This window comes from Oncorhynchus keta, chromosome 30 (genome assembly GCF_023373465.1).
Source record: "Oncorhynchus keta strain PuntledgeMale-10-30-2019 chromosome 30, Oket_V2, whole genome shotgun sequence".
Lineage (NCBI taxonomy): Eukaryota > Metazoa > Chordata > Actinopteri > Salmoniformes > Salmonidae > Oncorhynchus > Oncorhynchus keta.
The window spans coordinates 14457022-14473123 of record NC_068450.1 but is presented as its reverse complement, the minus strand read 5'-3'; the positions used below and the strand labels follow the sequence as shown (position 1 = coordinate 14473123).

The following is a 16102-nucleotide window of genomic DNA, read 5'->3' as shown; positions in this document are numbered from 1 at the left end:
CTGCCACTCAGCCACAAGAGCATAAGGTTGGGTACAGTTGGGCACTGGCTACAGGGTGTTTGATGGGTTTGAGGTCAGGGCTCTGTGCAGGCCAGTCAAGTTCTTCCACACCGATCTCGACAAACTATTTCTGTATGGACAGGGCTGTTGCCACAGCTGGAAGCACAGAATCTTCTAGAATGTTCTGTAGCATTAAGATTTCACTTCACTGGAACTAATGGGCCTAGTCCGAACCATGAAAAACAGCTCCTAGAAGTTTTCACTTCACAATAACAGCACTTACAGTTGACCAGGGCAGCTCTAGTAGGGCAGAAATTTGACAAACTGACTTGTTGGAAAGGTGCATCCTCTGACGGTGCCACGTTGAAAGTCACTGAGCTCTTCGGTCGTTCTACAACCAATGTTTGTCTATGGAGATTACATGGCTGTGTGCTCGGTTTTATACACCTGTCAGCAATGGGTGTGGCTGAAATAGACAAATCTACTATTTTGAAGGGGTGTCTACATAAACTCAACAAAAAAAGAAACGTCCCCTTTTCAGGACCCTGTCTTTCAAAGATAATTAATAAAAATCCAAATAATTTCACAGATCTTCATTGTCAAGTGTTTTAACACTGTTTCCCATGCTTGTTCAACTAACCATAAACAATTAATGAACATGCACCTGTGGAATGGTCGTTAAGACAGAGAGTTAAGGTCACAGTTATGAAAACTTAGTACACTAAAGAGGCCTTTCTACTGACTCTGAAAAACACAAAAAATAAAGATGCCCAGGGTCCCTGCTCATCTGCATGAATGTGCCTTAGGCATGCTGCAAGGAGGCATGAGGACTGCAGATGTGGCCAGGGCAATAAATTGCAATGTCCGTACTGTGAGACGCCTTAGACAGCGCTACAGGGAGACAGGATGGACAGCTGATCGTCCTCGCAGTGGCAGACCACGTGTAACAACACCTGCACAGGATCGGTACATCCGAACATCACACCTGCGGGACAGGCACAGGATGGCAACAACAACTGCCCGAGTTACACCAGGAACACACAATCCCTCCATCAGTGCTCAGACTGTCCGCAATAGGCTGAGAGAGGCTAGACTGAGGGCTTATAGGCCTGTTGTAAGGCAGGTCCTCACCAGACATCACCGGCAACAACGTCGCCTATGGCCACAAACCCACCGTCGCTGGACCAGACAGGACAGGCAAAAAGTTTTCTTTCCTGATGAGTCGCGGTTTTGTCTCACCGGGTGTGATGGTTGGATTCACGTTTATCGTTGAAGGAATGAGCGTTACACTGAGGCCTGTTCTCTGGTCTGGGGCGGTGTGTCACAACATCACTGAGCTTGTTGTCATTGCAGGCAATCTCAACTCTGTGCATTACAGGGAAGACACCCTCCTCTCTCATGTGGTACCCTTCCTGCAGGCTCATCCTGACATGACCCTCCAGCATGATAATGCCACCACTGCTCATTCTGTGTGTGATTTCCTGCAAGACAGGAATGTAAGTGTTCTGCCATGGCCAGCGAAGAGCCCGGATCTCAATCCCATTGAGCACGTCTGGGACCTGTTGGATTGGAGGGTGAGGGCTAGGGCCATTCCCCCCAGAAATGTCTGGGAACTTGCAAGTGCCTTGGTGGAAGAGTGGGGTAACATCTCACAGCAAGAACTGGCAAATCTGGTGCAGTCCATGAGGAGGAGATGCACTGCAGCACTTAATGCAGCTGGTGGCCACACCAGATACTGACTGTTACTTTTGATTTTGACCCCCCCTTTGTTCAGGAACACATTATTCCATTTCTGTTAGTCACATGTCTGTGGAACTTGTTCAGTTTATGTCTCAGTAGGTGAATCTCCTTATGTTCATACAAATATTTACACGTGAAGTTTGCTGAAAATAAATGCAGTTGACAGTGAGAGAACATTATTTTTTTTGCTGAGTTTACATGTGTATATAGTGTATTTAAAATAGAGAAAATACATGTCCCAGCATGATTCAGTAAATTAGCCTGTTGAGATCAGATATGTCTGGTCTCCACGTACTGTTAAGGATGAGAGGATGAGAGGAGAGGAGGAGATTTGAGGAGGAGGGGGAGGAGAGGAGGAGAGGAGGAGAGAAGGAGAGAAGGAGAGGATGAGAGGAGGGGAGGAGAGGATGAGAGGAGGAGGGGAGAAGGAGAGGGTGAGAGGAGGAGGGGAGAAGAGGAGGAGAGAAGGAGAGGAAGAGAGGAGGGGGGGAAAAGAGGAGTGAAGGAGAGAATGAGAGGAGGAGGGGAAAAGAGGAGGAGAGAAGGAGAGGATGAGAGGATAGGATGAGAGGATGAGGGGAGGAGAGGAGGAGAGAAAGAGAAGATGAGAGGAGGGGAGGAGAGGATGAGAAGAGGAGAGGAGGAGAGGATGAGAGGAGGAGATTGGATGGGAGGAGAGGAGGGGAGGAGAGGAGGAGAGAAGGAGAGGAGGAGGGGAGGAGAGGATGAGAAGATGAGGGGAGGATGAGAGGATGAGAGGAGAGGAGGAAAGGAGGAGAGAATGAGGGGAGGATGAGAGAAGGAGAAGAGGAGAGGATGAGAGGAGGAAGGAATAATGGAAGAGAGAGAGAGGAGCATGCAACAGGCCACCAACACGCCCTGAGGGCAGCCATTACACATGTTGTGTTGCACATTGTGAGTAGTAAGAAACTCAAGAACAGAGATGAGGGATTCATAATTAAGCATGTCCCGCAGACATCCCCGAGCAGTGTGTGTGTGTGTGTGTGTGTGTGTGTGTGTGTGTGTGTGTGTGTGTGTGTGTGTGTGTGTGGCCAGAGAGGGGAGGTTTCAGGACAGAGAGGGGAGGTTTCATACCCTCTATATATACCTGAACTGGTTTGGAACAGGACAGAGAGGGGAGGTTTCATACCTTCTATATATACCTGAACTGGTTTGGAGCAGGACAGAGAGGAGAGGTTTCATACCCTCTATATATACCTGAACTGGTTTGGAGCAGGACAGAGAGGGGAGGTTTCAGGACAGAGAGGGGAGGTTTCATACCTTCTATATATACCTGAACTGGTTTGGAGCAGGACAGAGAGGGGAGGTTTCATACCTTCTATATATACCTGAACTGGTTTGGAGCAGGACAGAGAGGGGAGGTTTCAGGGAGGTTTCATACCTTCTATATATACCTGAACTGGTTTGGAGGACAGGAGGGGAGGTTTCAGGACAGAGAGGGGAGGTTTCAGGACAGAGAGGGGAGGTTTCAGGACAGAGAGGGGAGGTTTCATACCTTCTATATATACCTGAACTGGTTTGGAGCAGGACAGAGAGGGGAGGTTTCATACCTTCTATATATACCTGAACTGGTTTGGAACAGGACAGAGAGGGGAGGTTTCATACCTTCTATATATACCTGAACTGGTTTGGAGCAGGACAGAGAGGGGAGGTTTCATATCTTCTATATATACCTGAACTGGTTTGGAGCAGGACAGAGAGGGGAGGTTTCAGGACAGAGAGGGGAGGTTTCAGGACAGAGAGGGGAGGTTTCAGGACAGAGAGGGGAGGTTTCATACCTTCTATATATACCTGAACTGGTTTGGAGCAGGACAGAGAGGGGAGGTTTCATACCTTCTATATATACCTGAATTGGTTTGGAGCAGGACAGAGAGGGGAGGTTTCAGGACAGAGAGGGGAGGTTTCAGGACAGAGAGGGGAGGTTTCATACCTTCTATATATACCTGAACTGGTTTGGAGCAGGACAGAGAGGGGAGGTTTCAGGACAGAGAGGGGAGGTTTCAGGACAGAGAGGGGAGGTTTCATACCTTCTATATATACCTGAACTGGTTTGGAGCAGGACAGAGAGGGGAGGTTTCAGGACAGAGAGGGGAGGTTTCAGGACAGAGAGGGGAGGTTTCAGGACAGAGAGGGGAGGTTTCAGGACAGAGAGGGGAGGTTTCAGGACAGAGAGGGGAGGTTTCAGGACAGAGAGGGGAGGTTTCAGGACAGAGAGGGGAGGTTTCAGGACAGAGAGGGGAGGTTTCAGGACAGAGAGGGGAGGTTTCAGGACAGAGAGGGAGGTTTCAGGTTTCAGGACAGAGGGGGAGGTTTCATACCTTCTTACAGAGGACCAGCTGGTGATTGGAGCAAAGAGGAAGAAGACCTTCTTGCTGACTGCGTCCATAAGGCTGGTAGATCCAAGACATTTCTCCTGTATAGATCAACTCTGAACTGGTTTGGCCCAGGATGTCATCACCCTGGGGACCATAATAATACATGTCTTTATTTAGCACTATTCAAGGACCTAAAGACGAGAGGGGTAAACACACACACACACAGGTTGAGGGTCGGTTAATTCCTGAGTGGTGTACAGTATGTACCTCCCAGTCCAGGACGGAGGCCTGCCATTGGGCGATCTTGTCAATGTTCTCCAGCCTCCTCTTCCTCTCGTTGATCTGCTGAGTGGGGAGGTTACGCATCACCGCCAGGTTTCGCCGACAGAGACGTAGCGATAGTCACTATGGAAACAGAACACACATTACAACCACCACGTAGCGATAGTCACTATGGAGACAGAAGACACATTACAACCACCACATAGTAATAGTCACTATGGAGACAGAACACACATTACAACCACCACGTAGCGATAGTCACTATGGAGACAGAACACACATTACAACCACCACGTAGCGATAGTCACTATGGAGACAGAAGACACATTACAACCACCACATAGTAATAGTCACTATGGAGACAGAACACAGGTAATTTCAGGGGGATGAATCACACCTTAACGCAGTCGCTATTGCTACAGGTTTGTGTGTGCCAGATCAGTGTGTGTTAGTAAGTGTGTGTGTGTGTGTTTTGTGTCTATCAGGCCTATCCTCCATCTTGCACACACACGACACACACACATACACTTTCACACTCTCCTCACAGACTGAGACAGACAGACAGACAGACAGACAGACAGACAGACAGACAGACAGACAGACAGACAGACAGACAGACAGACAGACAGACAGGGAGAGAGACATACTTAGAGGCAGACAGAGAGACAGATATCTGGCAGATAGAGTTAAGAGTGTTGGCTCCTGCCCCTGTCTGGCTGTGAGATTGAGATTTGTGAATGACCTGGAGCTGGATGAGACAAACACAGCTGAATGACTGACTTTGTGTGTGTGTGTCTATAATCCTACCTGTGCTCCTGTGCGGTGTATTTGAGCAGCTCGGCCAGCTGCAGGGGGTATTTGCAGATCTTCTGTACGGGTGTGAGGAGGAAGCCATCGATAGCGATGTCGATCATCTGCTGCAGCAGACGACAGGCCTCGAAGAAGTGCTGGTACCTCCCGTCTCTCATCAGCTTGGACAGCTCCATGCAGGCGTCCAGGTGGTTGTTACAGTACTCAGAGTAGATCCAGAAGCCGTCTTGCTGTGGGACACAACAACAATGGAGGAGATGAGGAGATGAGAAGATGGGGAGATGAGGAGATGAGGAGATGAGGAGATGGGGAGATGGGGAGATGAGGAGATGAGGAGATGAGGAGATGGGGAGATGAGGAGATGAGGAGATGGGGAGATGAGGAGATGAGGAGATGAGGAGATGAGGAGATGGGGAGATGAGGAGATGAGGAGATGAGGAGATGAGGAGATGAGGAGATGGGGAGATGAGGAGATGAGGAGATGGGGAGATGAGGAGATGAGGAGATGAGGAGATGGGGAGATGAGGAGATGGGGAGATGAGGAGATGGGGAGATGAGGAGATGAGGAGATGAGGAGGCTGAAGATGGGGAGATGAGGAGATGGGGAGATGAGCTCCTGATGAGGAGATGGGAGATGGGGAGATGAGGAGATGAGAAGATGGGGAGATGAGGAGATGAGGAGATGGGGAGATGAGGAGATGAGGAGATGAGGAGATGAGGAGATGGGGAGATGAGGAGATGAGGAGATGAGGAGATGAGGAGATGGGGAGATGGGGAGATGAGGAGATGAGATGGGGAGATGAGGAGATGAGGAGATGAGGAGATGGGGAGATGGGGAGATGAGGAGATGGGGAGATGGGGAGATGAGGAGATGAGGAGATGGGAGATGAGGAGATGAGGAGATGAGGAGATGAGGAGATGGGGAGATGGGGAGATGAGGAGATGAGGAGATGGGGAGATGAGGAGATGAGGAGATGAGGAGATGGGGAGATGAGGAGATGGGGAGATGAGGAGATGAGGAGATGAGGAGATGAGGAGATGGGGAGATGAGGAGATGGGGAGATGAGGAGATGAGGAGATGGGGAGATGGGGAGATGAGGAGATGGGGAGATGAGGAGATGAGGAGATGAGGAGATGGGGAGATGAGGAGATGGGGAGATGAGGAGATGGGGAGATGAGGAGATGGGGAGATGAGGAGATGAGGAGATGAGGAGATTTGAATTTGTGATTTGAAACAATACATCCTGCTGCAGGTATCATCATATGGTTGTTCAGCAGGCCTCTATCTTCAAATCAAATCAAATCAAATGTTATTTGTCACATGCGCCGAATACAACAGGTGTAGTAGACCTTACAGTGAAATGCTGAATACAACAGGTGTAGTAGACCTTACAGTGAAATGCTGAATACAACAGGTGTAGTAGACCTTACAGTGAAATGCTAAATACAACAAGTGTAGACCTTACAGTGAAATGCTAAATACAACAAGTGTAGACCTTACAGTGAAATGCTAAATACAACAAGTGTAGACCTTACAGTGAAATGCTTACTTACAAGCCCTGAAACAACAATGCAGTTAAGATGTTTTAAGAAAAATAAGTGTTGTGTAAAAAATAGAAACTAAAAGTAACAAATAATTAAACAGCAGTAAAATAACAATAGTGAGGCTATATACAGGGTGTTACGGTACAGAGTCAGTGTGGAGACTATATACAGGGTGTTACGGTACAGAGTCAATGTGGAGGCTATATACAGGGTGTTACGGTACAGAGTCAGTGTGGAGGCTATATACAGGGGGTACCGGTACAGAGTCAGTGTGGAGGCTATATACAGGGTGTTACGGTACAGTCAATGTGGAGGCTATATACAGGGTGTTACGGTACAGTCAGTGTGGAGGCTATATACAGGGTGTTACGGTACAGAGTCAATGTGGAGGCTATATACAGGGTGTTACGGTACAGAGTCAGTGTGGAGGCTATATACAGGGTGTTACGGTACAGTCAGTGTGGAGGCTATATACAGGGGGTACCGGTACAGAGTCAATGTGGAGGCTATATACAGGGTGTTACGGTACAGAGTCAGTGTGGAGGCTATATACAGGGTGTTACGGTACAGAGTCAATGTGGAGGCTATATACAGGGTGTTACGGTACAGAGTCAGTGTGGAGGCTATATACAGGGTGTTACGGTACAGAGTCAATGTGGAGGCTATATACAGGGTGTTACGGTACAGAGTCAATGTGGAGGCTATATACAGGGTGTTACGGTACAGAGTCAATGTGGAGGCTATATACAGGGTGTTACGGTACAGTCAGTGTGGAGGCTATATACAGGGTGTTACGGTACAGTCAATGTGGAGGCTATATACAGGGGGTACCGGTACAGAGTCAATGTGGAGGCTATATACAGGGTGTTACGGTACAGTCAGTGTGGAGGCTATATACAGGGAGTACCAGTACAGAGTCAATGTGGAGGCTATATACAGGGTGTTACGGTACAGAGTCAATGTGGAGGCTATATACAGGGTGTTACGGTACAGTCAGTGTGGAGGCTATATACAGGGAGTACCAGTACAGAGTCAATGTGGAGGCTATATACAGGGTGTTACGGTACAGTCAGTGTGGAGGCTATATACAGGGAGTACCAGTACAGAGTCAATGTGGAGGCTATATACAGGGTGTTACGGTACAGAGTCAATGTGGAGGCTATATACAGGGTGTTACGGTACAGTCAGTGTGGAGGCTATATACAGGGAGTACCAGTACAGAGTCAATGTGGAGGCTATATACAGTGTGTTACGGTACAGAGTCAATGTGGAGGCTATATACAGGGTGTTACGGTACAGAGTCAATGTGGAGGCTATATACAGGGTGTTACGGTACAGTCAGTGTGGAGGCTATATACAGGGAGTACCAGTACAGAGTCAATGTGGAGGCTATATACAGGGTGTTACGGTACAGAGTCAATGTGGAGGCTATATACAGGGTGTTACGGTACAGTCAGTGTGGAGGCTATATACAGGGAGTACCAGTACAGAGTCAATGTGGAGGCTATATACAGTGTGTTACGGTACAGAGTCAATGTGGAGGCAATATGGGGGTACCGGTACAGAGTCAATGTGGAGGCTATATGGGGGTTCCGGTACAGAGTCAATGTGGAGGCTATATACAGGAGGTACTGGTACAGAGTCAATGTGGAGGCTATATGGGGGTTCCGGTACAGAGTCAATGTGCGGGGACACCGGTTAGTTGAGGTAATATGTACATGTAGGAAGAGTTAAAGTGACTATGCATAGATACTAAACAGAGAGTAGCAGCAGCGTAAAAGAGGGGTCTGGGTAGCCCTTTGATTAGCTGTTCAGGAGTCTTATGGCTGGGGGTTGGAAGATGGTAAGAAGCCTCTTGGACCTAGACTTTGCGCTCCGGTACCGCTTGCCGTGTGGTAGCAGAAAGGACAGTCCATGACTAGGGTGGCTGGAGTCTTTGACAATTTTTAGGGCCTTCCTCTGACACTGCCTGGTATAGATGTCCTGGATGGCAGGATGCTTGACCCCAGTGATGTACCCTCTGTAGTGTCTTGTGGTCTGAGGCCGAGCAGTTGCCATACCAGCCAAATCATCTCCTTTGTCTTGATCACATTGAAGGAGATGTTGTTGTCCTGGCACCACACGGCCAGGTCTCTGACCTCCTTATAGGCTGTCTCATTGTTGTCAGTGATCAGGCCTACCATTGTTGTGTCATCGGCAACCTTGATGATGGTGTTGGAGTCGTGCCTGGCCATGCAGTCATGAGTGAACAGGGAGTACAGGAGGGGACTGAGCATGCACCCCTGAGGAGCCCCCGTGTTAAGGATCAGTGTGGCGGATGTGGTGTTACCTACCCTTACCACCTGGGAGTGGCCCGTCATGAAGCTGTTAAGGAAGCTGTTAAGGAACCTTTTGGACCTAGACTTGGTGCTCCGGTACCACTTGCCATGCGGTAGCAAAGAGAACAGTCGATGGCTTGGGTAACTGGAGTCTTTGACAATTTTTAGGGCCTTCCTCTGACACCGCCTAGTATATAAATCATGGATGTCAGGAAGTTTGGCCAAAGTGATGTACTGGGGCATACGCACTACCCTCTGTAGTGCCTTATGGTCGGTCAGATGCAGAGCAGTTGCCATACCAGGCGGTGATGCAACAGGTCAGGATGGTCTCGATGGTGCAGCTGTAGAACATTTTGAGGATCTGGGCACCCATGCCACATCTTTTCAGTCTCCTGAGGGGGAAAAGGCATTGTTGTGCCCTCTTCATTACTTTCTTGGTGTGCTTGGACCATGTTAGTTTGTTGGTGATGTGGACACCAAGGACCTTGAAGCTCTCAACCTGCTCCACTACAGCCCCGTTGATGTGAATGGGGGTGTGTTCGGCCATTCTTTTCCTGTAGTCCACAATCACCTCCTATGTCTTGCTCACGTTGAGGGAGAGGCTGTTGTCCTGGCACCACACTGCCAGGTCTCTGCCTCCTCCCTATAGGCTGTCTCATCGTTGTCGGGGATCAGGCCTACCACCAATGTGTCACCAGCAAACATAATGATGGTGTTGGAGTCGTGCTTGGCCACGCAGTCGGGGGTGAAAAGGGAGTAAAGGAGGGGACTAAACCCCGGAGGGGCCCCCGTGTTGAGGATCAACACGGCAGATGTGTTGTTGCCTACCCTTACCAGCTGGGAGCGGCTCGTCAGGAAGTCCTTGGATCCAGTTGCAGAGGGAGGTGTTTAGTCCCAGGGTCCGTAGCTTAGTGATGAGTTTTGTGGGCACTATGGTGTTGAACGCTGAGCTGCAGTCAATGAACAGATTTCACACTTTTGTCCAGTTGGGAAAGTGCAGTGTGGAGTGCGATTGAGTTTGCATCATCTGTGGATCTGTTGGGGCGGTATGGAAATTGGAGTGGGTCTAGGGTTTCAGAGATAATGGTGTTGATGTGAGACATGACCAGCCTTTCAAAGAACTTCATGACTACCGACGTGAGCGTTACGGGGCTGTAGTCATTTAGGCAGGTTACCTTCACTTTCCTGAGAACAGGGACTATGGTGGTCTTGAAACATGTAGGTATTACAGACTCGGTCAGGGAGAGGTTGAAAATGTCAGTAAAGATACTTGCAAGTTGGCCGTGCATGCTCTGAGTACACGTTCTGGTTATCCTTCTGGCCCTGCGGTGAATGTTGACCTGTTTAAAGGTCTTGCTCACATCGGCTATGGAAAGCGTGATCACACAGTCATCTGGAACAGCTGGTCCTCTCATGCATGCTTCAGTGTTGCTTGCCTTGAAGCGAGCATAAAAGGCATTTAGCTTGTCTGGTAGGCTTGTGTCACTGGGCAGCTCGCGGCTGGGTTTCTCTTTGTCGTCCATAATAGTTTTCAAGCCCTGCCACACCCCACGAGCGTCAGAGATGGTGTAGTAGGATTCAATCTTTGCCCTGTATTGTCGCTTTTCCTGTTTGATGGTTCGTCTGAGGGCATAGCAGGATTTCTTATACGCGTGTTTAATTAGTGTTCAGCGGATGTTGCCTGTAATCCATTGCTTCTGGTTGGGATATGTACGTATGACCACTGTGGGGACGACATCGTCGAGGCACTTATTGATGAAGCAGGTGACTGAGGTGGTATACTCCTCAATGCCATTGGATGAATACCAGAACATGTCCCAGTCTGTGCTAGCAAAACAGTCCTGTAGTGTAGCATCCACGTCATCTGACCACTTCCGTATTGAGCGAGTCACTGGTATATCCTGCTTTAGTTTGTGCTTGTAAGCAGAAATCAGGAGGATAGAATTATGGTCAAATTTTCCAAATGGAGGGCGAGGGAGAGCTATGTACACGTATCTGTGTGTGGAGTAAAGGTGGTCTAGAGTTTTTTTCCCCCTGGTTGCACATGTGACATGCTGGTAGAAATTAGGTATAACATATTTAAGTTTACCTGCATTAAAGTCCCCGGCCACTAGGAGCGCCGCTTCTGGATGAGCATGTTCTTGTTTGTTTATGGCCTTATACAGCTGGTTGAGTGCGATCTTAGTGTCAGAGTCCGTTTGTGGTGGTAAATAGATGGTTATGAAAAATATAGATTGGTAGATAGTGTGGTCTGCAGCTTATAATGAGGTACTCTACCTCAGGTGAGCAATACCTTGAGACTACGTTAATATTAGACATTGACACACACTCCCACTTCTCGTCTTACCAGACACAGCTGTTCTGTCCTGCTGATTCATGGAAAACCCAGCCAACTGTTTATTATGTGTTGTGGTTCAGCCACGACTCGGTGAAACATGAGATGTTACAGGTTTTAATGTCCCGCTGGTAGGATAGTCTTTAATGGAGCTCATCCAGTTTATTCTCCAGTGATTGTACGTTGGCCAATAGGACGGATGGTAGAGGCGGTTACACACTCGCCGACGAATTCTCACCAGGCACCCTGATCTGTGTCCCCTACATTTCCTTATTTTCTTCATGTGAATGATGGGGATTTCGGCCTTGTCTGGGATCAACATTATATTCTTCACGTCAGACTCATTAAAGAAAATATCTTTATCCAGTTTGAGGTGAGTAATCGCTGTTCTGATATCCAGAAGCTCTTTTCGGTCAAAAGAGACAGTAGCATCAACATTATGTACAAAATAAGTTACAAATAGGGGCCTCCCGGGTGGCACAGCGGGGGGGGGGCTTTACGTGGCTCATCGTGCTCTAGCGACTCCTTGTGGAGGACCGGGTGCCTGCAGGCTGACTTCGGTCGTCAGTTGAAAGGTGTTTCTTCCGACACATTGGTGCGACTGGCTTCCAGATTAAGCGAGCAGGGTCCCATCTAGGTAGTAACTTACCTGTTCTAGAAAGCAGAGTCCTATCTAAGTAGTAACTTACATGTTCTAGAAAGCAGAGTCCTATCTAGGTAGTAACTTACCTGTTCTAGAAAGCAGGGTCCTATCTAGGTAGTAACTTACCTGTTCTAGAAAGCAGAGTCCTATCTAGGTAGTAACTTACATGTTCTAGAAAGCAGGGTCCTATCTAGGTAGTAACTTACCTGTTCTAGAAAGCAGAGTCCTATCTAGGTAGTAACTTACATGTTCTAGAAAGCAGAGTCCTATCAAGGTAGTAACTTACCTGTTCTAGAAAGCAGGGTCCTATCTAGGTAGTAACTTACCTGTTCTAGAAAGCAGGGTCCTATCTTGGTAGTAACTTACATGTTCTAGAAAGCAGAGTCCTATCTAGGTAGTAACTTACATGTTCTAGAAAGTAGGGTCCTATCTAGGTAGTAACTTACATGTTCTAGAAAGCAGGGTCCTATCTAGGTAGTAACTTACATGTTCTAGAAAGCAGGGTCCTATCTAGGTAGTAACTTACATGTTCTAGAAAGCAGGGTCCTATCTCAGACAGGTGTGGTTCCTCGTTGTTGTATTGTTTCTCCAGGTCTCTAACGAAGCCCATCTGGAAACGGTAGATGTCCTCGATGTTCCCAAAGATCACCCTCAGCTGGTCATCGTTAAACATGTCTACCCTCTTCCTACACTGACGCAGGTAGCCCTGGAAGAAAGATGATTATACATAGAGTAGGATGGGGATGAGCAAAGGATTGTGTGTCTGTGCGTGTGTGTCTGTGCTCATGCTTGTGTGTGTGTGTCTGAGTGTGTGTGTGTGTGTGCTGGTGTGTGGGTTCCCACATTTCAACATATTTTCCTGTACTCTCCCATATATCCCTGGAGAGAATCATGAAAGCAGATTGAGTCTAGTTTTAAACACTACTGCTATAATCAATTCACCACAGTTAGACTACTGCTATAATCAATTCACCACAGTTAGACTACTGTTCCAAGAGAGCTCACGTACCCCTGCATGTGTGTGTGTGTTTGTCGGTTTGTGTGTGTGTGTGTGTGTGTGTGTGTGTGTGTGTGTGTGTGTGTGTGTGTGTGTGTGTGTGTGTGTGTGTGTGTGTGTGTGTGTGTGTGTGTGTGTGTGTGTGTGTGTGTGTGTGTGTGTGTGTGTGTGTATGTGTGTGGTGTATTGTGTGTGTGTGTGTGTGTGTGTGCATGCATGCGTTTTCCCAAGTGTGCGAGTAGGTGTGTGTGTATGTATGCGTGTACACGTATGTACTGTAAGTGTGTGTACCTCACAGATGTCCTTGAGGTGTTTGATGTAGTGTCTCTCTGTGCTCATGATCTCATTGATGACGTTGGCTCTCATCTGGTCACGGTTCTGAAGCGGCGAGCCCAGGCACAGGCAGTCGTTGGTCGGATCCAGGTGACCGTTAGCCATTTCACTGGTCCCCTCCACAGGCTCCACCCCCCCATCCTCCTGGTTCACCCACAGCTGAGGAGACCAACACACACACTCCTGAATGGGAGATAAAATGATGACTATATACTACTACTATCAGAGGGCTTTAACACAGAAAACATCACATCCCTTAGTTCATCTCTTTCTCTTCCAGACATCTTTTAATCACTTGTTCCAGGTTCAGGTTGTAGTTGCCAGCTCTGGGGCTCAGAGGAGAGTAGACCGAGGGACAGAGGGACAGAGAGAGACAGTGGGACAGAGAGAGAGAGAGACAGAGGGACAGAGAGAGAGACAGAGGGACAGAGAGAGACAGAGGGACAGAGGGACAGAGAGAGAGAGAGACAGAGGGACAGAGAGAGAGAGAGAGAGACAGAGGGACAGAGAGAGAGGCAGAGGGACAGAGAGAGACAGAGGGACAGAGAGAGAGAGAGACAGAGGGACAGAGAGAGAGAGAGACAGAGGGACAGGGAGAGAGACAGAGGGGATCTTTGTTCCAGCATTGAGCTGTAGACACACTCACACATACATCCAAAACACACCGCTCAGCTTGAGGTAGAGTTAGAGTTAGGTTAGAGGTAGGTTAGAGGTAGGTTAGAGGTAGGTTAGAGCTAGGTTAGAGTTAAGTTAGAGGTAGGTTAGAGGTAGGTTAGAGGTTAGAGGTAGATTAGAGTTAGGTTAGAGGTAGGTTAGAGGTTAGAGGTAGGTTAGAGTTAGGTTAGAGCTAGGTTAGAGGTAGATTAGAGTTAGGTTAGAGTTAGGTTAGAGGTACGTTAGAGGTAGGTTAGAGGTTAGAGGTAGGTTAGAGTTAGGTTAGAGTTAGGTTAGAGGTACGTTAGAGGTAGGTTAGAGGTTAGAGGTAGGTTAGAGTTAGGTTAGAGGTAGGTTAGAGAGGATCAGATGCCTGGTACAGTAGCCAAGCCAACACCTGATGATGAAACACTGTGTGCCTACTGAACATCTAAGAGGCGACGGTTGTAATGCCAAACACACGACGCCATGCAGCTTCACAACAACAAGCAGAGACGGGTGGAGACAACTGGTGCTACTGTGCTAATGTGCTAATGTGCTACTGTGCTAATGTGCTAATGTGCTACTGTGCTAATGTGCTACTGTGCTAATGTTCTAATGTGCTACTGTGCTAATGTGCTAATGTGCTACTGTGCTACTGTGGAAGAGGGTGCTCCCAAATTGTACCATATTCCCTTTATAGTGCACTACTTTCAACCACTATATAGGTAAAAAGGGTGCCATTTGGGACGCATCGTGGAGGAGAAGACGGTACGGTACGAAGACTCAGTTATAAACAAACTATAAAAAGAGTAAAAATGGTAATATATAAAAAAGGAGTAATACAGAAAGGAGAAGGCTGTAACTTCTCTATAAAATATCCTGTTGAGATGATTCCCAATCTTGTGTCTCAGGTTCTGGAAACGTTAGATGTGCGTTGGTTGATTGGTTGGGTAATGTTTGGGAGAAGTTGCGTTGACAGACTGAGGTGGTGGGTGGAGTATGGCTGGATGGTTGATTGGTTGGGTAATGTTTGGGAGACGTTGCGTTGGCAGACTGAGGCGGTGGGTGGAGTATGGCTGGGTGGTTGATTGGTTGGGTAATGTTTGGGAGAAGTTGCGTTGGCAGACTGAGGCGGTGGGTGGTGGGTGTAGTATGGCTGGATGGTTGATTGGTTGGGTAATGTTTGGGAGACGTTGCGTTGGCAGACTGAGGCGGTGGGTGGAGTATGGCTGGGTGGTTGATTGGTTGGGTAATGTTTGGGCGACGTTGAGTTGGCAGACTGAGGCGGTGGGTGGTGGGTGGTGGGTGGAGTATGCCTGGGTGGTTGATTGGTTGGGTAATGTTTAGGAGACGTTGCGTTGACAGACTGAGGCGGTGGGTGGTGGGTGGTGGGTGGAGTATGGCTGGATGGTTGATTGGTTGGGTAATGTTTGGGAGACGTTGCGTTGGCAGACTGAGGCGTTGGGTGGTGGGTGGAGTATGGCTGGATGGTTGATTGGTTGGGTAATGTTTGGGAGACGTTGCGTTGGCAGACTGAGGCGGTGGGTGTAGTATGGCTGGGTGGTTGATTGGTTGGGTAATGTTTGGGAGACTTTGCGTTGGCAGACTGAGGAGTTGGGTGGTGGGTGGAGTATGGCTGGATGGTTGATTGGTTGGGTAATGTTAGGGAGACATTGCGTTGGCAGACTGAGGCGTTGGGTGGTGGGTGGAGTATGGCTGGATGGTTGATTGGTTGGGTAATGTTAGGGAGACATTGCGTTGGCAGACTGAGGCGTTGGGTGGTGGGTGGAGTATGGCTGGATGGTTGATTGGTTGGGTAATGTTAGGGAGACATTGCGTTGGCAGACTGAGGCGTTGGGTGGTGGGTGGAGTATGGCTGGATGGTTGATTGGTTGGGTAATGTTAGGGAGACATTGCGTTGGCAGACTGAGGCGTTGGGTGGTGGGTGGAGTATGGCTGGATGGTTGATTGGTTGGGTAATGTTAGGGAGACATTGCGTTGGCAGACTGAGGCGTTGGGTGGGTGGTGGAGTATGGCTGGATGGTTGATTGATGACGTGGGAAACGCACCTTAGACGTAGTGTTTTGGAACCGAGGAGTTGCTATGGGGTTGATATAGAAAAGCTGT

At 48.4% G+C, this 16102-nt stretch overlaps 1 protein-coding gene across 1 annotated transcript in view; it reads right to left on the bottom strand.

Moving 5' to 3' along the window:
* LOC118380707 (uncharacterized) overlaps nucleotides 1-16102 on the bottom strand; it is a 102882-nt gene that overhangs the window by 13157 nt on the left and 73623 nt on the right. Inside the window, 6 exon segments of the mRNA XM_052487746.1 lie at nucleotides 4080-4220; nucleotides 4344-4451; nucleotides 4641-4665; nucleotides 5166-5398; nucleotides 12536-12715; nucleotides 13298-13498. Of these exon segments, the coding sequence (XP_052343706.1) occupies nucleotides 4080-4220; nucleotides 4344-4451; nucleotides 4641-4665; nucleotides 5166-5398; nucleotides 12536-12715; nucleotides 13298-13498 (888 nt within the window).